This window comes from Alternaria novae-zelandiae (assembly GCF_023758075.1).
Source record: "Alternaria novae-zelandiae strain BMP 2774 chromosome Unknown scaffold_5, whole genome shotgun sequence".
NCBI lineage: Eukaryota > Fungi > Ascomycota > Dothideomycetes > Pleosporales > Pleosporaceae > Alternaria > Alternaria novae-zelandiae.
The window spans coordinates 838,620-859,613 of NW_026056965.1; the positions used below are offsets into that span (position 1 = coordinate 838,620).

At 54.4% G+C, this 20,994-nt stretch overlaps 9 protein-coding genes across 9 annotated transcripts; 5 read left to right on the plus strand and 4 right to left on the minus strand.

Annotated features, from left to right (window-relative positions):
* Window positions 1-349: 349 nt before the first annotated feature.
* J4E88_003313 (uncharacterized protein) lies at window positions 350-1,413 on the plus strand (the record flags this gene model as incomplete). The annotated part of the gene is made up of 3 exons (XM_049396966.1): window positions 350-940; window positions 991-1,314; window positions 1,363-1,413. 3 exons carry the CDS (start codon window positions 350-352, stop codon window positions 1,411-1,413), a joined length of 966 nt encoding a protein of 321 aa, XP_049257308.1.
* Window positions 1,414-2,756: 1,343 nt separating this feature from the next.
* J4E88_003314 (uncharacterized protein) lies at window positions 2,757-4,532 on the plus strand (the record flags this gene model as incomplete). Its single annotated transcript, XM_049396967.1, has 3 exons — window positions 2,757-3,081; window positions 3,625-3,761; window positions 3,822-4,532. 3 exons carry the CDS (start codon window positions 2,757-2,759, stop codon window positions 4,530-4,532), a joined length of 1,173 nt encoding a protein of 390 aa, XP_049257309.1.
* Window positions 4,533-4,757: 225 nt separating this feature from the next.
* Window positions 4,758-6,314, minus strand: TUB1_1 (beta-tubulin; the record flags this gene model as incomplete). The annotated part of the gene is made up of 4 exons (XM_049396968.1): window positions 4,758-5,942; window positions 5,999-6,121; window positions 6,174-6,197; window positions 6,303-6,314. 4 exons carry the CDS (start codon window positions 6,312-6,314, stop codon window positions 4,758-4,760), a joined length of 1,344 nt encoding a protein of 447 aa, XP_049257310.1.
* A 501-nt stretch (window positions 6,315-6,815) lies between these two features.
* J4E88_003316 (uncharacterized protein) lies at window positions 6,816-7,936 on the minus strand (the record flags this gene model as incomplete). The annotated part of the gene is made up of 4 exons (XM_049396969.1): window positions 6,816-6,996; window positions 7,043-7,547; window positions 7,600-7,786; window positions 7,838-7,936. The coding sequence occupies 4 exons, from the start codon at window positions 7,934-7,936 to the stop codon at window positions 6,816-6,818; spliced, it is 972 nt and encodes a 323-aa protein (XP_049257311.1).
* Window positions 7,937-8,404: 468 nt separating this feature from the next.
* Window positions 8,405-8,919, plus strand: J4E88_003317 (uncharacterized protein; the record flags this gene model as incomplete). The annotated part of the gene is made up of 3 exons (XM_049396970.1): window positions 8,405-8,434; window positions 8,501-8,667; window positions 8,757-8,919. 3 exons carry the CDS (start codon window positions 8,405-8,407, stop codon window positions 8,917-8,919), a joined length of 360 nt encoding a protein of 119 aa, XP_049257312.1.
* A 321-nt stretch (window positions 8,920-9,240) lies between these two features.
* J4E88_003318 (uncharacterized protein) lies at window positions 9,241-10,925 on the minus strand (the record flags this gene model as incomplete). The annotated part of the gene is made up of 4 exons (XM_049396971.1): window positions 9,241-10,419; window positions 10,467-10,538; window positions 10,587-10,690; window positions 10,745-10,925. The coding sequence occupies 4 exons, from the start codon at window positions 10,923-10,925 to the stop codon at window positions 9,241-9,243; spliced, it is 1,536 nt and encodes a 511-aa protein (XP_049257313.1).
* A 517-nt stretch (window positions 10,926-11,442) lies between these two features.
* Window positions 11,443-12,763, minus strand: J4E88_003319 (uncharacterized protein; the record flags this gene model as incomplete). Its single annotated transcript, XM_049396972.1, has 2 exons — window positions 11,443-11,924; window positions 11,974-12,763. 2 exons carry the CDS (start codon window positions 12,761-12,763, stop codon window positions 11,443-11,445), a joined length of 1,272 nt encoding a protein of 423 aa, XP_049257314.1.
* Window positions 12,764-13,482: 719 nt separating this feature from the next.
* Window positions 13,483-16,152, plus strand: J4E88_003320 (uncharacterized protein; the record flags this gene model as incomplete). Its single annotated transcript, XM_049396973.1, has 1 exon — window positions 13,483-16,152. One exon carries the CDS (start codon window positions 13,483-13,485, stop codon window positions 16,150-16,152), a length of 2,670 nt encoding a protein of 889 aa, XP_049257315.1.
* An 865-nt stretch (window positions 16,153-17,017) lies between these two features.
* Window positions 17,018-19,471, plus strand: J4E88_003321 (uncharacterized protein; the record flags this gene model as incomplete). The annotated part of the gene is made up of 2 exons (XM_049396974.1): window positions 17,018-17,698; window positions 17,750-19,471. The coding sequence occupies 2 exons, from the start codon at window positions 17,018-17,020 to the stop codon at window positions 19,469-19,471; spliced, it is 2,403 nt and encodes an 800-aa protein (XP_049257316.1).
* Window positions 19,472-20,994: the final 1,523 nt, after the last annotated feature.

The following is a 20,994-nucleotide window of genomic DNA, read 5'->3' on the forward strand; positions in this document are numbered from 1 at the left end:
TAGTTGATATAGATGCGATGTGTTGAGCGTGCATGTTTGCGCAATAGACTGTATATACATGAGACCCGGTCGTAGCTTGAAAAAAGATATGTGGCCCCTGGCGCATTGACATTGGCGACGGTGATGGCACAGTGACTTCGCGATGGTGGGGTAGAGGATGCGATGCAGAGCGTGCCTGACTACGCCCTCCTTAGATGACGTTCCTGCTAGTCTCTCTAGCTCCCAACCTCTCGTTACACCGCCGACGCTCCAACGCCTAAACACCCCGTCAATTGCCCGCCCAGAGCTGCGCCGCCGCTCGTCAATTCCTCCACCACGCGCCCCGACGACACGCCCCCGAATTCTCACGATGCTGGCCGGCGCACTCTGCCGCTTGGCAGCCGACGCTCCCAGGGCCTCCCCACACGACATGCCGCAGCTCGCCCGCACCCTCGGCCGCGCCCTCCTCGCCCGCAATGCCGCCCAGCTCCCGCATGCGCGCGCCCTCTCACGCGCCTTTGCCTCTGCCCTCCAGAACCGCCGGTCGTATGCTACAACTACGCGCGCCACCAAGCCCACGGCGACGGTGAAGAAGGCGGTCAAGACAGCCGCCGCTAAGAAGCCTGCGCCCAAGAAGACGGCCACAACAGCAAAGAAGGCGGCTCCCAAGAAGAAGCCCGCAGCAAAAAAGGCGGCGCCCAAGAAGAAGGCAAAGAAGCCTGCCGCGAAGAAGCCCGCGCCCAAGAAGCGCGTCAAGAAGGTCTTGACGCCCGAAGAACAACAAAAGGTCAAGCTCCGAGAGCTACGCGCCAAGGCACTCAAGGAACCCGTGAGCCGCAGGTCATTGTCTGCTCTCCATGTCTTCTTAGCTGAAAAGCTGGCTGGTGTTCCGGGCCAAAAGACTGGGCAACTTCCGGCTGCTACGGCCGAGTTCCAGAAGTTGACCCCCGCTGAGCTTGAGGTAAGCCCTGTCCGCCTCACCGTGCATCACACTATACTGACTATCTGAAGCACTACAACCACCTCGCAAGCGAGAGGACTGTCGCTAGAAGAGCCGAGTACGACGCATGGCTCAAGGCCTACACTCCCGACCAGATCCGCATTGCGAACAACGCACGTGCCCAGTTACGGAGGATCTATACGAGTGAAAAGAAGAAGGCTCCTGCTCATACTGCCAAGCTTGTCGATGAGCGTCATGTGAACAAAGTGATACCCGCCTATGCCGCCTTTGTCAAAGAAAGGTTTGCCTCCGGAGACTTCAAGAACATTTCCCCTCTCGAGGCTATGAAACTCATCTCCCAGGAGTGGAAGTCTTTGGGCGCTGCTGAGAAGAAGGTATGCATAACAAACACGACGTTGATACAGGCTCTAACATATCTATAGAAATACACAGACGCCTACGCTGCTCAGAAGAACGCTGCGGCATCCGCATAATACGTCTAGCGGCAATCGCTTGTAACGCCTGCTTCTCCATCACCTCTCTACTCAGAGCCGCATCGATTTCCTTTGTCAGTCATGATTTGGGCCTCCATGATACCGTGTATGTTCAGTCTGGATATTGGACGTCACCTGGTGTTCTGGTTCAAGGCGGTGGGTTCAAGGTTGGAAATGGTAAGATTCCTGTAACAGAGACATGTCCATGTAGTTTCTCAGAGTACTGCAATGCTTCTTCTGCGACTGTGGTTTATTCTAATGCAATCGCAAGTATTGAGAGTTGGTGTAGTTGCACAGGAAGTGACATTGCGCACCAATCATCTAGCGTGCTTTCCTTATCTCTACCACCCCCAGCCAAGCCCAGCAATCATCCCATCCCACAACGTTTACCCCAGGCTTTGCGAGTAGATCTATTTCCGCGGCAGATAAGCGTGCGTTCAGGATATGCTTGTCTGCGTCATTGGACAAGCCACCTGGGAGCTTTCAATATGTACCTCAGTTATCTGCATCATGCTGTCTTCTATTTACTCTCCTTGATACCTCATTCAAATCTACAGCCATGGCTTCTGAGGAAGAAAACGGACACGAACGTACTCCTCTCCTCCACCAAGCCCGACTATCCCATCTTCAACATGAACAAGACGAAGAAGCATCCTCAATCATCGCGTCCACCGTAACGAAAGAAGAACAGCATTTAGCAGAAAGTCCAGTCGGAGAACGATTACCGTACAATGATTACACTACCATCGACTGGCTACACGACTTGGTACTGACATCTCTCATCAACTATGCTCTATAAGTATGTGTATGTGCTAACACGCACCCAGGTCAAAGACTCATACCGCTACCGCGCCCTCCACTCCCACCCTGGTCTGCGCTACAAACTGCTCACACTCCTCGACGCCAGTTCAGGCTGGCTGGCCGTCGTGGTAATCGGCGCATTAACGGCATGTATCGCTTTCCTCGTCGATATCGCCGTTGTAACAGTTTCGGACTGGAAAACCGGATATTGCTCTGGCCATTTCTTGCGGAACAGAGAAAATTGCTGTGTCGCCGCTGAGAAGAGTCCGTCGCTGTTTATGATGAAAGAGAAGGGTGAAGAATGTGCAGATTGGAAAGTCTGGAGCCATGATTACAAGAGCAGTTTTGCAATCTACGTGGCCATGGCCATGGCATTCGGGATCATAGGTTCGAGCCTAACCATGTTAACTCGGTCTACCCTGCCATCCACCTCATCCACCCAATCCACAAAGATCCCAACCAACGGCCACACCATATCCCCTTTTTCCTCCGCGTCTCCCTCCGCCAACCCACCCACCACACCAACCGCACAAGGCAAAACAATGTACCTAGCCTCCGGCTCCGGCATCCCCGAAATAAAAACCATCCTCTCCGGGTTCTCCATCCCCTCCTTCCTCTCCCTCCCCGTGCTAATCGTAAAATCCCTCGGCGCAATCTTCGCCGTATCCTCGTCCCTCTGTCTAGGAAAAGAAGGCCCCTTCGTCCACATCTCCACCTGCATCGGCCACCTAACCGGTCGCTTGATTCCCAAATACGCATCCAATGGCCGCAAGATGCGGGAGCTGCTCAGCGCGGCATGCTCAGCGGGACTGTCAGTAGCATTCGGCGCGCCGATCGGAGGCGTGCTGTTCAGCTACGAGGAGATTAGTACGTATTTCCCAAGAAAAGTGCTGTGGAGGGCTTTTCTGTGTAGTCTTACTGCGGCGATGGTGCTCAAGGAACTCAATCCAACTGGCACGGGCAAATTGGTGCTTTTTGAATCGCAATTCGGTGACGAATACCAAGTCATCCACTATTTCGTTTTCGTCCTCTTGGGCGTAGCGGGCGGTATCTTCGGCGGCCTGTTTTGCAAGTTCAATTTCCTGTGGTCGAAGTGGTTTAGGGCTTTTGGCGTTATTAAGAGATATCCTGTGTTGGAGGTTGCGTTGGTGGTGCTTGCGACGGCGTTGGTTCAGTATCCTAATCCGTTGACGCGCGAGCCGGGGGATGTTATTATTAAGAACTTGTTGGTGGATTGTGGGGAGGGTAGGTCGAGTGTGTCTTGGGTTTGTCGGAATGAGAGGGCTGCCATGGAGGCCGGGACGACGAATTGGGAGTATGTGGGTTGGTTGACGTATGGGACGTTGGCGAAACTTGTTCTTACTACTATTACGTTTGGGATCAAGGTTCCGTCTGGCGTTATCATTCCAGCGCTGGATGCGGGTGCTTTCTTTGGGAGGCTGGTGGGTCAGGCTATCGGTTCGATCAGTCCGGGTATCTTCGCCATGGTGGGTGCTGCTGCGTTTCTGGCGGGTGTGTCTCGGATGACCATTTCCCTTGCTGTTATAGTAAGTGCTCAACTCCACTTCCTTTCAGTAGTCGTCGTCGTCAACTAACGCTCTGTGTAGATGTTCGAACTCACAGGCCAACTCTCCTACACCGTCCCGTCTATGCTCGCCATCCTAACCGCGAAATGGGTCGCCGACGCCATCTCCTCAGAAGGCGTCTACGACCTTGCTCAATCACTTCTTTCTCACCCTTTCCTCGACCCAGACACCGCTCTATCCATCGTCCGCAGCCACAAAGCCTGCGTCGAGGTCCTGATCCCTCCTCAGCGCACCATGGATGACATTACCGTTCACGTACCTACAAGCAATAAAGTAGCGTTGACTCTGCTAAAAGAGAAGCTGGATGCGTTGAGAGAACGGGGTCTCATGGACGCGGGTCTTGTTCTAGTGCAGAAGAATGGTGGCGGCGTTGAAGTGTTGCAAGGGTACATTTCGCAGTCGGAGCTCGAATTCGGATTGATGAAACTCGTTCCTGGTGTGCTTGTGTCGGCGCATGAAGAGGATGTCCAGGTTAGGTTGCTAGGCCAGGAGATTGATGAGCCGACGAGCCCGATGAGCTTGGAGATGGATTTGACGCCCTTTGTGGATCGGACACCATTGAGCATTTGCGCGAAAGCGCCTCTGGAATATGCTGTCGAGATGTTCTCCAAGTTGGGTCTAAGATATCTTATGGTGACCAAAGAGGGCACAGGACAACTGGTGGGTGTGATCATCAAAAAGAGGCTCGTAGGTTACCTAGAACACCTGAGGGAACATGGCGAAGGAGATTAGTAAGACGTAATTAGTATACACAATACACCGTTTAGTGGACAATATTTGATTATAGCATCTTTTCGCTAACAAGAAGCTGAGGCGCCTGCCATATCTGTCTAGTCACTTTCGCAACATGTCTGATCATAGCCAGGTCGCTCAAAGTACGAATCGAATTACAACGCTCGTGTCCACACGTGAAATTTTCCAACAACCAAGCCCAGCGGGACGTCAGCCATGACCAGCTTACTCCTCAGCCTCGAGAGGAGCCTCCTCGTCGTACTCGTCCTCGCCCTCGGAGACGGAAGCCTCCTGGTATTGCTGGTACTCGGAGACCAAGTCGTTCATGTTGGACTCAGCCTCAGTGAACTCCATCTCGTCCATACCCTCACCAGTGTACCAATGCAAGAAAGCCTTGCGCCTGAACATGGCAGTGAACTGGTCACCGACACGCTTGAACAGCTCCTGGATGGAGGTCGAGTTACCGACGAAGGTGGAGGACATCTTGAGGCCGCGGGGAGGGATGGAGCAGAGGGCGGTCTGGACGTTGTTGGGGATCCACTCAACGAAGTAGGAGGAGTTCTTGTTCTGGACGTTGCGCATCTGGTCCTCGACCTCCTTCATGGAGACCTTACCACGGAAGTAGGCGGAGCAGGTCAGGTAGCGACCGTTGCGGAAGTCAGACGCAGCCATCATGTTCTTGGGGTCGAACATCTGTTGGGTGAGCTCAGGAACGGTGACGGCGCGGAAGGAGTGGGCGCCGCGGCTGGTGAGGGGTGCGAAGCCGACCATGAAGAAGTGGAGACGGGGGAAGGGAACCATGTTGACGGCCAACTTCCTCAGGTCAGAGTTGAGCTGACCAGGGAAACGCAGGCAGGTGGTGACACCCGACATGACGGCGGAGACGAGGTGGTTCAGGTCGCCGTATGAGGGGTTGTTCAGCTTGAGGGTGCGCATGCAGATGTCGTAGAGAGCCTCGTTGTCAATGCAGAAGGTCTCGTCGGAGTTCTCGACCAGCTGGTGGATGGAGAGTGTGGCGTTGTAGGGCTCGACAACGGTGTCGGAGACCTTGGGGGAGGGCACGACGGAGTAGGTGGCCATCATGCGGTCGGGGAACTCCTCACGGATCTTGGAGATGAGGAGCGTACCCATACCGGCACCAGTACCACCTCCGAGGGAGTGGGTGATCTGGAAACCCTGGAGGCAGTCGCAGCCCTCGGCCTCGCGGCGCACGACGTCGAGGACCTGGTCGACGAGCTCGGCACCCTCGGTGTAGTGACCCTTTGCCCAGTTGTTACCAGCACCAGACTGGCCGAAGACGAAGTTGTCGGGGCGGAACAGCTGGCCGAAGGGGCCGGCGCGGACGGCGTCCATGGTACCGGGCTCGAGGTCAACGAGGACGGCACGGGGCACGAACTTGTTGTTGGACGCCTGCTGTAGATCAGTATTGGTCTTTTATCTGCCAAAAGCGTAATCGGGGGACGCACTTCGTTGAAGTAGACATTCATGCGCTCGAGCTGCAGGTCCGAGGTGCCGTTGTAGACACCGGAGCCGTCGAGGCCATGCTCGCCGGAGATGGTCTGCCAAAAGGCGGCACCGATTTGGTTACCCTGGAGATTGTTAGCTGTCGTCTGTACAGAGAGGAGCGATATAGAAACTTACGCATTGACCGGTCTGAAGGTGAACCTGTTGCAGAGAAACGTCGTTAGCTGTTGTTCTTTGTGTTGTCCCTGAGTCTCGGCGCGGGGCAGCGACGCGCCACGACTAGGCGGCAGTGCGGGCGATACGTACAATCTCACGCATGTTGGCGGTTGGGGCGAGGAATATGGAAGTTGGAGAGGTGAAGATGCGAGGAGCTGGGTTATGGCTGGTCGCTGGTGGTGGTGCTGGTGTGGAGAGCAGGAGGAGCAGAAGCGGTGAGTGCGTTAAAGATCTCTGTGGGTCGTCTGCACGGGCCGTCGGCGCTAGAGCTATTTACTAACAACGCGCCAAAGCTGGTGCCTGCCGGCTGAAGGGGCTAGTCATGAACATGTACAGCTGCACTAGCAAGGCACAAAGAGCTGCTGTCGAATGGCTTCGCTGCTTTGCAGTGTCTTGTATTACTGGCTGGTTTCATGTCGTGATAGACGTGCTACTGGAGGCGGTTGCGGACTTGTTGTTCCCATCCCATCCCCTATCAAATTCGCCTATCCGTATCGTCGTTCGCAGCGCGGAATATCGCACAACGCTGATCTTGCAAAGCACATGCATAATTCTCCCTGACACGCGAACCTAATCCTGCCCAAGACTCCACGTCGTCACCGCCTATAGCTCCTTCTTCGTTGAGCCATTTGCATGACCACCAGCCTGTCGCTTGACAACCTGCGGCATCGTCCAGAAGTTGGGCCAGTAGAGCTCATACTCGTCCTGCCTGTAGTTGAGGCAGTGTCGCAGCCATACCCCCCATACAATGTAGTAGTAAGCACCAGTTCCTGTCATGAGATGCCTGGTTACGTGAGCTTTCGTCTTTCTAAGATAAGTGCAATACTTACCACCAGCCATGACCCTCGAGCACGAAACCCCAGGGCATACCAATTTCCCTTCGCCACTGGATTAACTGCGAGCAATGCACGTTGTCGAGGTGCCAGACAGCAAAGCCTCCCAGGAAGATGCTGAGGCCGAATGCAATCATCTGCCACATCTTACTGAGAATCTCTTGGTCGCGCACGTCTTCTCTCTCTTGTACGGCCTTCACACCTCCGTGCGGCCGCGGGTTCGCTGCTTCCCTCTCCTTGGACTTGAACCGCGGGCGGATGTTCACCTCCATTACATACATGGCGCGGAACAGGACAATCGCTGTAAGGATCGCATAGGCGTTCTGATGGAAGGTGGGGTCCTGGAGGAAGTGGTAATAGAGCGTTATGAAGGCGGCAAGAGACACAAGTCCAATTGCAAGAATTGTAGAGTACAGCCTTGACTTGCCATAAGAGAACGTCGCAAAGTTCATCAAGCAAGTCGTGTAGATCATCGAAAGCTCGTCTACCAACTGCATAGGATCTAACACGAATCAGATACTGCGTGTGAACGATTGATTCAGCAGCGAACATACATTTCAATGTCGCGTGAAAGAGAAAGCTCCCAGTTCCAACCAGTAGATAGCCAATGAATGCCACGAGGAACACTGTGTCATGTCCATTCTTCAAGCAATTGCGTATGCCTTTTGCAGCGAGGTACATGAACAGCAGATTCGTGAGCGTGTTGATAATCTCCGCAGAGTACTGCGTGACTACATAATTCTTCAAACGGTTAGCACGCGCTTCTCCAACGCAATGACCCTCTCAACTAACCTCTTCACACCAATCGAGCGTAGAGGTGACCGGGGAGAAGAACCCATCTTGTTCAGGCGGGTACGGTATCGACGGTAGACGGGAAAAGAACGCAGCCATCTTCACTCTACAGAAAATCTTGAAAGAGGAAAAGAAAGAAGTGAGAGGTTGAGGAAAGAGAAACTGCAGGTGTTTGACCTCGCTATCAAGCTTGTATCTAGCACCGGCTTTTGCGGAAGGAAAGACTGGAGAGCGACAATCCGCGACACGAGAGGCCCATGCTCCAGCGATAGGCTGCCAGACTACCACGCCACACGTGGGCAAACAGTAAGGACTACTGCGCAAAAGGAATCGCCCCCAGTACACATTTCTACAGCCGACGTATACCTCCCGCACACGTCGGAAAGCTTGGCTCCCGAGGCTGCAAGCTCACGGTGCAGTTTTCGGTGGTGAATCCAAACAGCCAATCACATCCGCCCAGGGTCTCTCGCAACTGCCGAACCGAGAAAGCTTGAGAAGCAGCAGCCAGGCCAGCGCTCTCACGAGACCTACGAGCCAATCGTCAACATTACCAAATCTCCGCCCACCATGTCCATGTCAAACGAGGCCTTGCAGAAGGTGCGTCAATCATTGCGATGTGATGGATAAAGAAAAGAGCGTGGATCTAACGCGGGAAACACCCAGGTCCTACAAGAAATCAGCCAAAAGAAGGCCTTCGCCGAACAACAACTCGTCATTGTCAAACAACAAAAAGCCGCCCGGACACGAGAAGGGCGTATGCTGCAACTCACTTCCTCGGAAGTCTCGTCGCTGCCTGCAGAGACAAAGGTGTATGAGGGTGTGGGCAAGATGTAAGTTGCATGTCTCGATATTTGCCCCTCGTGACTGCGGGGGAGGAAGTGGGATGAGATGGAATGCAGAGACTGATTGCTATGAACAGGTTCGTCTGTACGCCTATTCCAGATGTGCAAAAGAGGCTCCAGGAGGAGAGTGAGGCGTTGAACAAGGAGATGAGCAATCTGGATAAGAAGGAGGATTACCTTGAGAAGACGTATACGAACAGCAAGAACAGCCTTGAGCAGGTGCTGAAGGGTGCGGCTTGAGTGTGCTGTCAGTATTCCGTCGTAGTCATGAGATCCATTCAAAAAAAATCGGCATGAGGGGTTAGGAAGACTAGAAAGAGTCTACCAAAATATTTGCTCTTACCACCGAGTTGTGCAAAGACAATGGCGAACACTAGCTTCTACTCTACGGATGATAGCAGGAGGTTGGTTGTAGTACAGCCACAAATTCAATACGATATTGATGACACACAGCTTACTAGAACCGTTGACGAACAGTTATACCACGAAATGATCTACGATAGTCGCGGGAGTATGAAGTAAAGTGTTTATTTCGCTTTTACCATGCCTCTAACTCTCACCCTACCGCATCCTAACAAGCATCGCCTCAACACCCTCCAAGCACTTCCTCACCTCCTCTGCCGCCCTCGCTACATACGCGCCATCCACAACTCTATGATCAGCACTCCAGCTAAACACACACTCCTCCCTCTTGATCAGCTCATCGTTCTCCCCAAACGCCGGCACCACTCTTGCTTTCCCGATACCCAAAATACCAACTTGAGGTCCAACGATAACAGGTGCCACAGCACCGCCGCCTATGCTGCCAATGTTGCTGACTGTGAAGGTTGCACCGGTGAGGTCGGCGGATGAGAGTTTGCCAGCGCGTGCCAGCGAGCTGAGGCGCTGGATTTCTTGGGCTAGCGAGGCGATGCTGTGGTTTTGGACGTTCTTGATGACAGGGACGAGGAGTCCCGCGGGCGAATCTACTGCTACGCCGATGTTGTGGCTTCCCTTTAGTATGATTTGTGGCTTGTTCGGGTTCGTCGTAGTGTCGAGATGTGAGTTGAGTAGCGGGAATTGCTGGAGCGTGAGCGATACGGCCTTGATGATGATTGGCAGCGGCGTTATCCGCTCTGGCTTTTCGCGGCCTGTGTTGTACTTTTTGCGGAGTGTCGTGAGCGAGCTGAAGTCTACAGCGTCGGTGTATAGGAAGTGGGGGATGGACAAAGATTTGGTCATCTGCTTGAACATGCCAGACTGAACTGGGGTCAATTGCTTGACTTGGTCCTCCATTTGTTGTGTGCTCATAGGGGCCGGGGTCGAGGTTGCCGATGGTGTTGTAGTGGTTTGCTTCATCGATTCGACGTGCCGTTGTACATCGTCTTTGAGCACACGACCCTCCCGTCCTGTGCCTTCTACATCCTCGATCTTGAGCTTGTGCTCCTTAACCATATGTCGCACAGCTGGCGTAGCGAGCGACGCATGCTTGCCTGGCTGTCTTTGTGTTGTGGGTGGTTCGGATGGTAGACTCGTGCTTTGATCTGAGCCAGGCACGTCTTCAGCCGCAGCCTTTGTGTCATTCCTCCCAAGCTCGATCCCCTGTTCTTGTGGCTCTGTGGGACTTTGTGCTTTTTGTTCTTGGGTGCCGCCGCCTCCGGTGAGTAGGACCTCGTCGTCTTGTTTGCCTGATCCTCCGTTGAGCAGGGCTTCGTCGGCAGGAGAGATGTCGCTTTGAATGTCGATGTCTACTAGAGGCTTCTGGAATCAGCTCATATTTGGTAGTACGTTTCAGAGTTCAAGCTTACCTTTCCAACCTTCGCCATGTCATCCGCCTCGTAGTACAACTTCTTGATGATGCCATCGAATCGCGAGGTGATCTGCCAGGAATTAGTCCTCGCCCTGATTGTGTCCCAGACGGCATGTACCTCGACAGATGCTTTATCCGACTGCACTTCGCAGATAGGGTCGAATTGCTCGACGCGCGCGCCGGGCTTCACGAACCATTGGATAACCTGGCATTCGGTAATACCTGGGCACAGCATGATTAGCCGCAGCCACCAGCATCTCTGACTCGCCTACTTACCTTCTCCAATATCCGCCAAAAGGTAAGGCTTGACGACCAATAGCCGTTTTGTCCCCCGGAACCCTCTTCTCTGCTCGTGTAGGCGGATGTTTGCATTCCTGGGTGCAGTAATTGACGCGCGGTGGGCGAGGTTTGGGCGCGAAAACACGCGGGATGCTTCTCTGCTGGCGAATGACTTCATGGTGGGCGTGATTTGTGTGCAGATTCTTTCTGTGAAAGAAACATCTTCATGTACTGCCGCCGAGGTTTGGTATTGTGAACGACCAAAGCCGACAGTTACCGCAGCCGATGACACAAGTGGAAGCTGGGGTAAGCCACTAGCGGATTTGGGGTATAGCGTTTCGCGGGTTAAGGAAACAGGGGTCCGTGTGCACAATCTCGTGGGTACAACGGCACTTAGCCTCACAATTTGGAACGACTGGTATTTTGCAGGTGGATGAGATGAGAAGATTGCTATTATGAAGTGTCATCTTTGGGGCATCGTGACTCTTTAACGAGGAGGCACTAAATGCACACCATGATGAGTAGACTCCCCCAGCAGCCATGAACGATGTGAACATCACGAGGTGTGAGCTTGTACACAACGATAACGACCTCTATCTAAGCTGTTCCTTATGCAACATACAGGAACTTCAGTGTACGGCTACGGCTTCAACTGCATCGACCTCAGATTGCTAATGCACGTACAAGTATACGTGCTACACCGCTGGCCCCCTCCCGATCCACAGTCTGAAGCTACGGAAAGGGCCTCTCCTCTTATCTGTGTTGTTGTACTGGAACCCAGGACCTAGTGTCAACTGATTGGTGTTGAAGTACAGCCATCCATCCAAGATAGCCATAGAATCGGCATGTTGAATCATCGCGTTCCTCACCAACGTCTTTACTACATAGTCATTCGGTGGAATGAGACCAGATCCTCCAGGCGCATTGCCGTTGACTGTCATGTTGGTTCCAGACTCCAGCGTATCGACGTAGTATATCGCGTTCTGTTCACTCGCTGCGATGTATACTCGGCCGCGATCGTCAGCGGTAAAGCCAGCTTGCTCGGAACCGCATTGGCCTGGATTCTGTACGGCGCCAAGGACTTCAGTATCTGTCAAACTTTGGTCGACTAGAATCTCCTGAGAGATGTAATAAAAGCGACGGGAGGCTAGAACGCCCCAGTAGAAGTTGCCGGAAGCTATGATTCCGTCAGTAACATGAGCACACATCAGCTCAATTTCACGTACCCAAGGCGATACCATCTGCGGCAGTCGTGAGATGACCTTTTTGTGTGCCATTCCAGGTGTAGATGAGCTCGCCGCCATATGAACCGACGTACTTCTCGTCTGCTCGAACAACACTAGTATTGAACAGTCTGCGTACCGCATTGCCGTTCTCGAGATCCACCGCTAGCAACGAGCTGTTTTTGCTAGCATCAGTGATGAAAGCATATCCTTCTCGTCCACCCAAAGTCGTATTGACACGCATGTCGTTCATATTAATCCGATGCGATAATAGATCCTGGGGTATCACATAGGTCTGAAGATGCTCTGCCGTCGTCTCATTGAAGCTCATGAGCTTTGCACCTCCAAATAGCGCATTGGTGTCTGGGCTGGCGTTGGCTGGAATTCCGCTGTCGACCACCCACAGCCTTCCCCGGTCGTCGAGAACAATATTCTGGACGTTGATGAAGCAGGTTGCCGGATCCTGACCGGCGGTGCAATTCTGGATAGCTGCATTCGGCCATGGTTCTTCGTCGTTGTACGATGTGCAAACCACCACGTTGCTCGGTGTCTGGCCCGAGTTGCGAGGATATGTTAGGTAGAGGTTGTGCGCGGAATCGACGGCCAGACCGGTGGAGGGCTTCTGGGAGTCGTGGATAGGTTGTAGAGGAGGGCCAACGAGTGTGAAGTCTTGGGGATAGGCACCAATGGTATATCCGGGAGCGAAGGGATGATAGTCTCCTGATGATACCTCAAAATAGTCTGATGCCAGTGAGATGCGAGCAAATCCCAACGCCAGTGCTATGAATCTCATCTGGACGGTACAACAACGACCTCGGGATGTCTCGGAGGCTGCAGGGTTTCTGAGGCTATGTTGAGAAATTGCAGCGGGCTGTTGTTCTCACAATTAGGTCAGTCAAACGTGAAGTCTTACGCCTAGAGATGAAAGAAGTCGAGGAGCTTCACTGAAATAACGTTCAGAGGTCCCATGGTTCCCGCCCGCGTCCGTCTGTTGAGGGGCCCGAGGGAAACTATGACCTCCGCGTGAGCTACGTATCTATTGGTTACCAGCCACATGGAGACATGGTAAAGTCCAGGTAATCCATGAGGATAAAGAGGGGTACCTGGTTTCCCGGGGGTAATGTAGGCTGCATGTCGCAATACATTTATTAATGCTGATAGGCATGTACACGTGGAAGCATTGCACGCGGTTGTGAACGCGTGCCATCGGGTTCCCGTCAATTTCGATGCAGGCAATTAGTCCTCAAGCCCAGCAGCAGAACATCGGAAAGTTAAAACAACACTTGGTGATGAAATGACATCCGGATCGTCCTAAAACTAGTCGCGGGCTGATCGATCGAGATGATGGTGCGGGAATGACGTTTTGGCGCGGAAGGAGAGGGCGCACGACCCTTCGTGATTCGCGACTGCCGAAACGCGTCTGCTAAGGAAGGCACCGCCAGCACTCACAACAAACGACACGGATAGCCATGCGTAGTTCCGATGTCCACCTACGCATTGCAAACGAAGACAATGCTACATTCAGCCTCTGAGACGCCCACGCAGTTGTTACGACTAGCCGCCAAACGCGACGAATCCAAGGCCCAGTTGCCCTCGAAGCAGACGAGAGACTCTCTCTGCGGTCTCGGAGCTTTCACCAAGCCGTTCACGATCAGAGAGCACTCTGGCTCACCGTACAAAAATAAGCCCACCACCTTCAGACCCGTACGAGTAATTGGACGTTCCCAGCTGCCTCTGACCTTCCTCGACATCTCCGCCGACGAGAACTTCGCCCCGAACAGCCTCTTCGCGGCACATATCGATATACTGGAGGTTGGAGAATGTGATAGTCAAGACCATGCAGGCCCCAAGATACTCGTCGCACGTTTCGAGGCAAAGAATCTACTATACGCCATAGAGCGAGTGAAGCCACGCGTCTATAGTATCTGCAAGCTTGCGGGCTGGCTCAAAGAGAAGGATGTCACAGACTTGTGGGACCCCAGAAATCTCCAGAGGCTGCAAACACGCCCAGGATCAGAGACGAATGCGGCCGTACAAGGAGAATGGTGGCAACAGGCCGCTGTGGAGACACACACTGTGGACCTACCACCCAGACGAGCGCGAATGACGATGATGCGACCGAAGTTACAACCAGAGATAAAGAAAGAGCATGCACACCAACCGGACCTGGCTGTAGAAGCCCCGAGGAGCGAATACCTGGATACGACTTCCACGGAATTCCCTCTAGAACCTATGCCCGACGCGCCATCGCCACAAGAGCAACTTGCCTTGCTCGTCCAACAATATTTGGATGCAATTTACATGTCCAAAACCTCACTGGCATACCTAGCGAAGGGCCCAATCACTCGAATCCGGAACACATTTACTTCAGCTGAAGAAGGAGCACCGCCTACCCATGAACTTGTCACATTCTTGAGAACTATGCTGCTGAGTCCAAAGGCCAGCGAGAAGAAATATCACGAAAAACTACCATCCTTGATCAAGGAGATGCCGCCCGGGAGCTACTCGGATGATGAGCACGGCCCAAGTGTCAGCAAGCCGAAGAAGTCGAAGAAAAAGATGAAACTCAGTCGGGAGGGTGTATACCCACAGGAGGAGGCATTCGTCAGGAAGTGGTGGCAGTCGGAATTGCCAAGTGGCGACAGTACGGCTCCAGAGACTCTAGACCAGCGTATCAAGAGGCGCATTGGAGATTTGCGGGTTCGCGAGACGCTTGCGCAATTGATTCTCATGCTCGAAATTGTTGCACTAGAGACACTCTCCACACAGAAACCACCAGAGCAACAAGCTACCGCAGACGGAAGTCAAGCCCAGACTGAGCAGCCGATCCCGAAGAAGCGCAAGAACAAACTTGATGACATCAATCTACAACTCGATTTGCTGCTGGACAAGCTTTGCATCTGGCACGCTACGGAAGAACTAGGTATACTCGATTTTGATGAAAAGCCGTCACGACAACATGACGGACCTGATGGATCTGGACGAAACAGTTCGAACGATCGCCTGCACAGCTTCTGCGTTGAAGTCATCATTCCCTTCTACATCAATCGATTACCAGAGCAGGCGCTTATGGTGAATAAGAAGCTGGGTGGGCCCACACATAGCGTACCGACAAAACGCAAAGCTGTCAGGCCACCACTCACCTCACGCAAATCCGGCGGTTCGAAGGAACCCGAGGCAAAGAAGTCACGGCGATCGCTGGCCCGGGTCGCTACCGACAACACGGGACGGACAACCGAGCGAATAACACCGTCCCTGAGCCGATCTGCTACTGATTCCGCGCTGTTAGATGGCATCAAACGAGAAGGCAGCGAGGTACCTCTCTCAGCCATACCTTTCCGACGCAGTCCATCTAAGAGCGCTCGGCAATCGATGTCCCAGATCCGACATCTGCAGGGTCGTCAAATTGATCTCGCGGAGCCTTCGGCTGCTGCATCAGCTAAGATAAAGCACAAGCAACGTGTGGAGGAAGATCTTCAAGAGGCTATTTTAGCTTTGAAGAAGCCCAACCGTGGACTAGCTGCTGGTGGCTACATTGCCGACATCGAGCAACGTGGTCTCGGTTTGCCCAAACAGTCGAGAAAGCCAACAGTCACTGTGAGGAAGACCATCAGAGACGTTCAGGTGTCAGCGACACCCCGGGCTGGGCGGAGGACGAAGAATTTGGTTGAGCAGACGCCAACCCACCATCACTACGATCCGTTCGTTAGACCTCCCGGAGCGGAAGCGCCCCCCTCCAGCGAGTTCTGCGTGCCGTCCTCTGGAGTCCGCCCACCAGCTACAATGGTGCCGGCAACGGGCCACCGCCACTCGACGGCTCGAAGTCTAGCGCAGTCCGGTATTGCCGAGACACCGTCCAAGGCGCCAAACAGCCTACCATTCTCTACAGACTCGGTTAGGAGGAAGATCTTTGCAACCCCATTGAAGGCGGCGGCGTCTTCTTCTGACGGCAGGGGTTCTGCACAATCACACGTGTTCGAAACTCCTGTCAAACCTACAGGTAGTCCGCCTCCTAATGACGCCCAATTCGCACCTGCTGCGATTGCTGCCACACCTACCAAGCCCGCGTCTGCAACAGCGAATAAGGTTGCACCGATCGCGCTCGCATTCGTAAACAAGCATGATGCTGAGCCATCGATATACGATGCCTTGGGATGGAACGACGATGATGATGGATTTTGATATACTTACGTGAGACTGTTACATATTGATGGCACTGAATTAGCGAGCATACGATTGATTGGCATGCATCGGAGCATTGGGCGGCGTGTACAGCATTCTGGAATTTGCGATGGCGTACGAGACGATGGTGTAGTACACGGTTCATGATTCCCCTGGGTAATTACTAAGAGGCCAGCACAGCGCAGTAAGCTCAAATATATGCTCTCGCACACTTTCCAAGCTCAGGCCGCCGTGTCCCCATAGAGTGCAGACTATGCTTACTTGAAGAGGACAAGTCCGTGGTCAGTGACGATGGCTGGTCTGGGCGACCATGGAACGAAAGAGGAATTCTTTCGCGTGTCTGTGTATCGTGTCCGTGAAGCGTTCCACAGTGTTTCTTTCGGGGAATTGCGAGTGCCCGCGACGCGATGCCATAGTGTGATCGTGTGAGGCGACAGGTACCCGCGCCGTGAGGAACCAGGGATCGTCGCTATAGCGTATATTAGAGCCGGCGTCCCTTGCAGTAGACGACTTGGGCCCACGCCGGATAGGAGAGACGGCCACTCACAGCGCAGCGCACCCGTGGCCGCGATGGTAATTTGCCGGGGATCACCAACAGTCGGCCCTTAGCCTATGCCCCTAAAGACGCCTCCAGTTGCCGGCTGGTCCATGCAGCCGTGTGTCCAAAGGCCTAATCACGCTGAAATTATGAAAATCAGAGAGACGCGCCTGGTGTCTCTCACTTCTCGAGTCCTGATTTCCCTGCCCTTACACTGCCCGACTTGGATCACACAGGAAGCTCGCGTCGCCAAACCTCGGACCCCGAACATGCTCATTACTGCAGCCAAGCTAAGGTAGCCGACCCATTTGGACAACTGCAGTAGCCATGGCTGTCGCTGCAGCTTCCCGTCCTGCGCCCCATGGACAGCGCTCGCCAACCCTCAGCGATGCGGGCATGATCCTCCCCTCGTTCGAGGCCGACTTTGAGCGCGCTGCCTCTCCGCCCGTTGCTGAGCGCCCGCCCTCGCCGTCCGACCTCTATAGGCACGCAAACTCCAGCCGAGTCAGATTAAGTTCCGCACCGCAGGGCCGGCGCCGCGCCTCGCAACAGACGAAATCCCCGTCCCTATCAGCACAGTCCTCGCGCTCCACGCTGCGCAACATGCCCGACTCAGACGCGCCTACTAAGAGCGTGCCTGCCCGTGACGATGCCCTCGCTTCGTCGCCCACCATCCAGAATGCCCTGAGCCGCCATTCACCCAGCACGTGGCACGGGCAAGATCAGCACAAGATCAGCCCTACTTCCAGCTCCGTGTTCAGCGAGGACTTTGAGCACTGGCCGGGGTTCGACAGCCACGACAACTTTGAGGACAGCGGCGTGGATCTCGAAGAGCAGGAAAAGCGCAACCACCACACCCGGGACAGCGACGCCGGCAACGGCATGGGCAGCGAGCGGTGGCACGAGGACCGCACCAGTGGCAGTGACGACGAAGACGACCCCTACTCGTCGGCTGCACTGAGTCGGAGGGCAGAGATAATCCTGGCCAATGCGAAGAAGCGGCTGAACGTATGCGCTTCTTGATGCTGCCACACATCGGACGATTGCTAACGGGAATAGGTCATGGAAGGAAACCTCCGTGGTGCGCGAGAGTCGCTCGTCGTCTCACCCACGTTCCACTCAAGAAACACATCTTCCGACTTGACCTCGCACATAGCGGCCAGTCGCGACCGAGACCGACGACTGTATGGTGGCATGGGCCCGATTCCTCCGCGCATCAACTCTTATCGCCAGTCACTCCTCACCCCGAACGGTAGCCCCAGCCATGCACGTGGGCTGAGCGAGACATCAGTGCCACTCCCTTTCACGCCTTCCTACTCGTACCTGACCCGGACTACATCCAACAAGCGCGCATCGAGTGCATTCGGTCATACCAGCGGTCCGTGGTCACCTGAGAGCTACGGCCAGGGGCGTTTCCCCATCAAGGAGTCCCGAAGTGTGGAACATCTCCGCAACCCTCGCTCAACCTGGAACAGCGGCGAACGCGAGTATGCTGCAAGATCCGCCTCGAGGAGCTCACGATCCCCAACTGCACTAGAGACTTTGCCAGAGGATGAGGACGGACAGAGGGTGCATCGCTCCACATCTGCAGCCAGTGGTCTCCGCGACCAGATGAACGATCTCAAGGGTAGAATCTCTAGTCTGAAACTCAAGGCGCAAGAAGACCACCTCCGACGCAGAAGCATACAGAGCCTACGCGCGCCGAGCCCTTTTACGTCTTCTGACACATGGCATCCAAGAAGCACACCGACAAACGCTGGCTTGGGCATTACGACAGACCCGTACGACGAACACGAGCGACCCTTGACCGCCACTACCACCAACTCCCAGAAGCACGGCGAGAAGCTAGTGACGCACTTCAGCAAACTAAATGGGACCAACGGACACGCGTACTCTGTCCAACCATACGACCAGGCCGAGGCTGAATCAAACGATCCGGAAGCATACGAAGACGAAGATGCGGATCAGACAGAGGAGTCAGACTTCGTCTCGGTCAATGGAGATGACGTCCCCGATCCGGAGAGTGTATACGAGGACGCCGTCTACGAGATGCCAACCACTGAGCGACACGAGGACCGTGTAGATGCGTTCGACTACGAGACCTTCTTCTTGCACAGTGCAATGGGCACCTACAGCGTGGAAGATCGCCGATCGAGTACTAGTTCGGGCTCCTCTGCCGCAACTACGCGGCCCGTGACAGCTGTCCAGACAACGGATGAACTCGGCATTGGCGAGAAGAGAGCGTCATTCCATCAGCGGAATCCCAGCGTTGACTCAGTCTCGACCGTAGCCACGTTTGCTACTGCAGCTGAAGAACAAAACGACGATGAAGAGGAAGAGAACGAGCAGATGGATCAGTTTTCTCAGCAGATACTGTCGAACCAGAACCGATCTGTCTCGCGCCCAGGCACACAGAACGGTCTCCTCTCTCTGCGTTCTGATTCAGCAATCAACATGCGACGCGCCAATGGCTCGTCTCCATCGCAGAGGTCCTTATCACGCGGCTCGTCTTCGCCCGGAGAGCTCGCCAGTGGACTCCAAACGTCGAGGATATACTCCATCCTCACAGAAGGCTCCAGAGACGAGCCACGGGTGGCACTCAGCGAGGAGGAGACGCAGCTCATCTACGGCCTTGCTGCGAGTATCCAGAACGTGTGCTCCAACCTGCAGCACACCTACGGCGATGCCTATGAACGCAAGGCATGGCGACGAAGACTTGACGAAGCCCGCAAAATACTTAATGGCGAGGGCGAGGATGGTGCCGATGACCAATCCTTCTAATGCTCCGCAGTTAGCCCTCGAACTTTCCTTTCTCAGACTTACGGTAATGTCTAACTCGACTGTAGCGGTTTAGCGTCACTCGTTTCCACCTTTTACGAGCTTACTCCCTATCATGTGTAATTTGGGACATCCCCGACTTTCTTTTCGATTTCACCCTTTCCTTTGCTTTGGCAGATTTGCAGTGTCTTTTTGCAGGAGGTCACGACTTTGGAACTATAGATAATTTCTCTTATGTGTATTGATACCCGGGAGGCAGCGGCGGGGTCACAGGACTCCGGTGTATGTGGACACGTTTTTTGTTCACGCGTTTGCAAGTACTTCTTAGCTCTAGAATCTAACATGCCCGTCATCCATGTACGTAGGGCTGCGAGAACCAATCTACCGATCTACCAACCCAGCACGTTGGGCCTGACCGAGTGTCAAAGTCATGCCAGCGCCCGTGTCTAGAAAGCCGTCAGAAGACGGTGGAACGACGGGGTGGAGTCGGCGCGAGATTTACCCCTCCCGAGGCTGTCACGAACCTAGATCCATGGGAGGATTGCCTCCAAGTTTGGGGAGAGCGCCCCACCAAACACCGTCACGAAGCCACTGCATGCATGCAAAATACAGTCTGCTGTGCGTTGTCCATGTACCATCGTGGACAACGAGGAGCGACGGCAGGCCTAATGCACGTCTGCGACGCGTGCAGGTTTGCCGCGCTCAGCGATGGAGCGCGATGTGTGCCGGCAGCGCGCTACGATTGGATCGCGCACGGCAACGCTGGACTGGCGGTGTAGGAGTCGGCCGTGGTAACCACTGCAACTGAAGGCTGCCAACAGCACGGATACCCACTAGAGCCTCCGCAATTGGCCCACCGCGGCGTGGCTGGGGGCGTGCTAGACAGAGAGGGATGGTTCCGGAGGGCCATGCGCTGAACTGAAGCACAACATTGAATTATCCACACGACAGGCTCATGCAATGCGCCCCGGCTCTAACCCTAAAATTTTGCCCAGCGGAATAACTCCAACCTGCCGCCCGCATCGCGCATCGACGTTTCCCTGCGTCTGATCGCATCGACACATCTCACGATAGCTGGGCCAACCCTCTGCTCAGCACCCGCCGCCGCCCACAGCTCCGGCCGCATACCCCTCGACGAGCCACCCCTCATTTTTCGACATCTCGCCTGCGGCTGGTCCGGGCGCGTGTGTGACGACGGTGGATGAAACGAACCGCAAGCTCCAACCGGCTTGGTGCGCGCAACGACTAAAGCCTATTCGACCCCGATAACGATTGGCGTTGCGGAAACACATCCATACACACCACACAGTCCTTGTGACCACTCGCGACGCCTGCTCCCCTGCTTTCGCCTCTGACGCTCACTGAATCTGAATCTGCGCGGCGTCCGTCTCCTGCATACTCCGTGCACTCTGTACCTGCTGCGACCGCGACTGTCTTATTCGACCTGTGCCGATCGCCGCGTCTTGGAGTTCTAATATTTGGCCCGTGTAATCTGCGACGGATTGCATCACCATCGTCACCTGTTG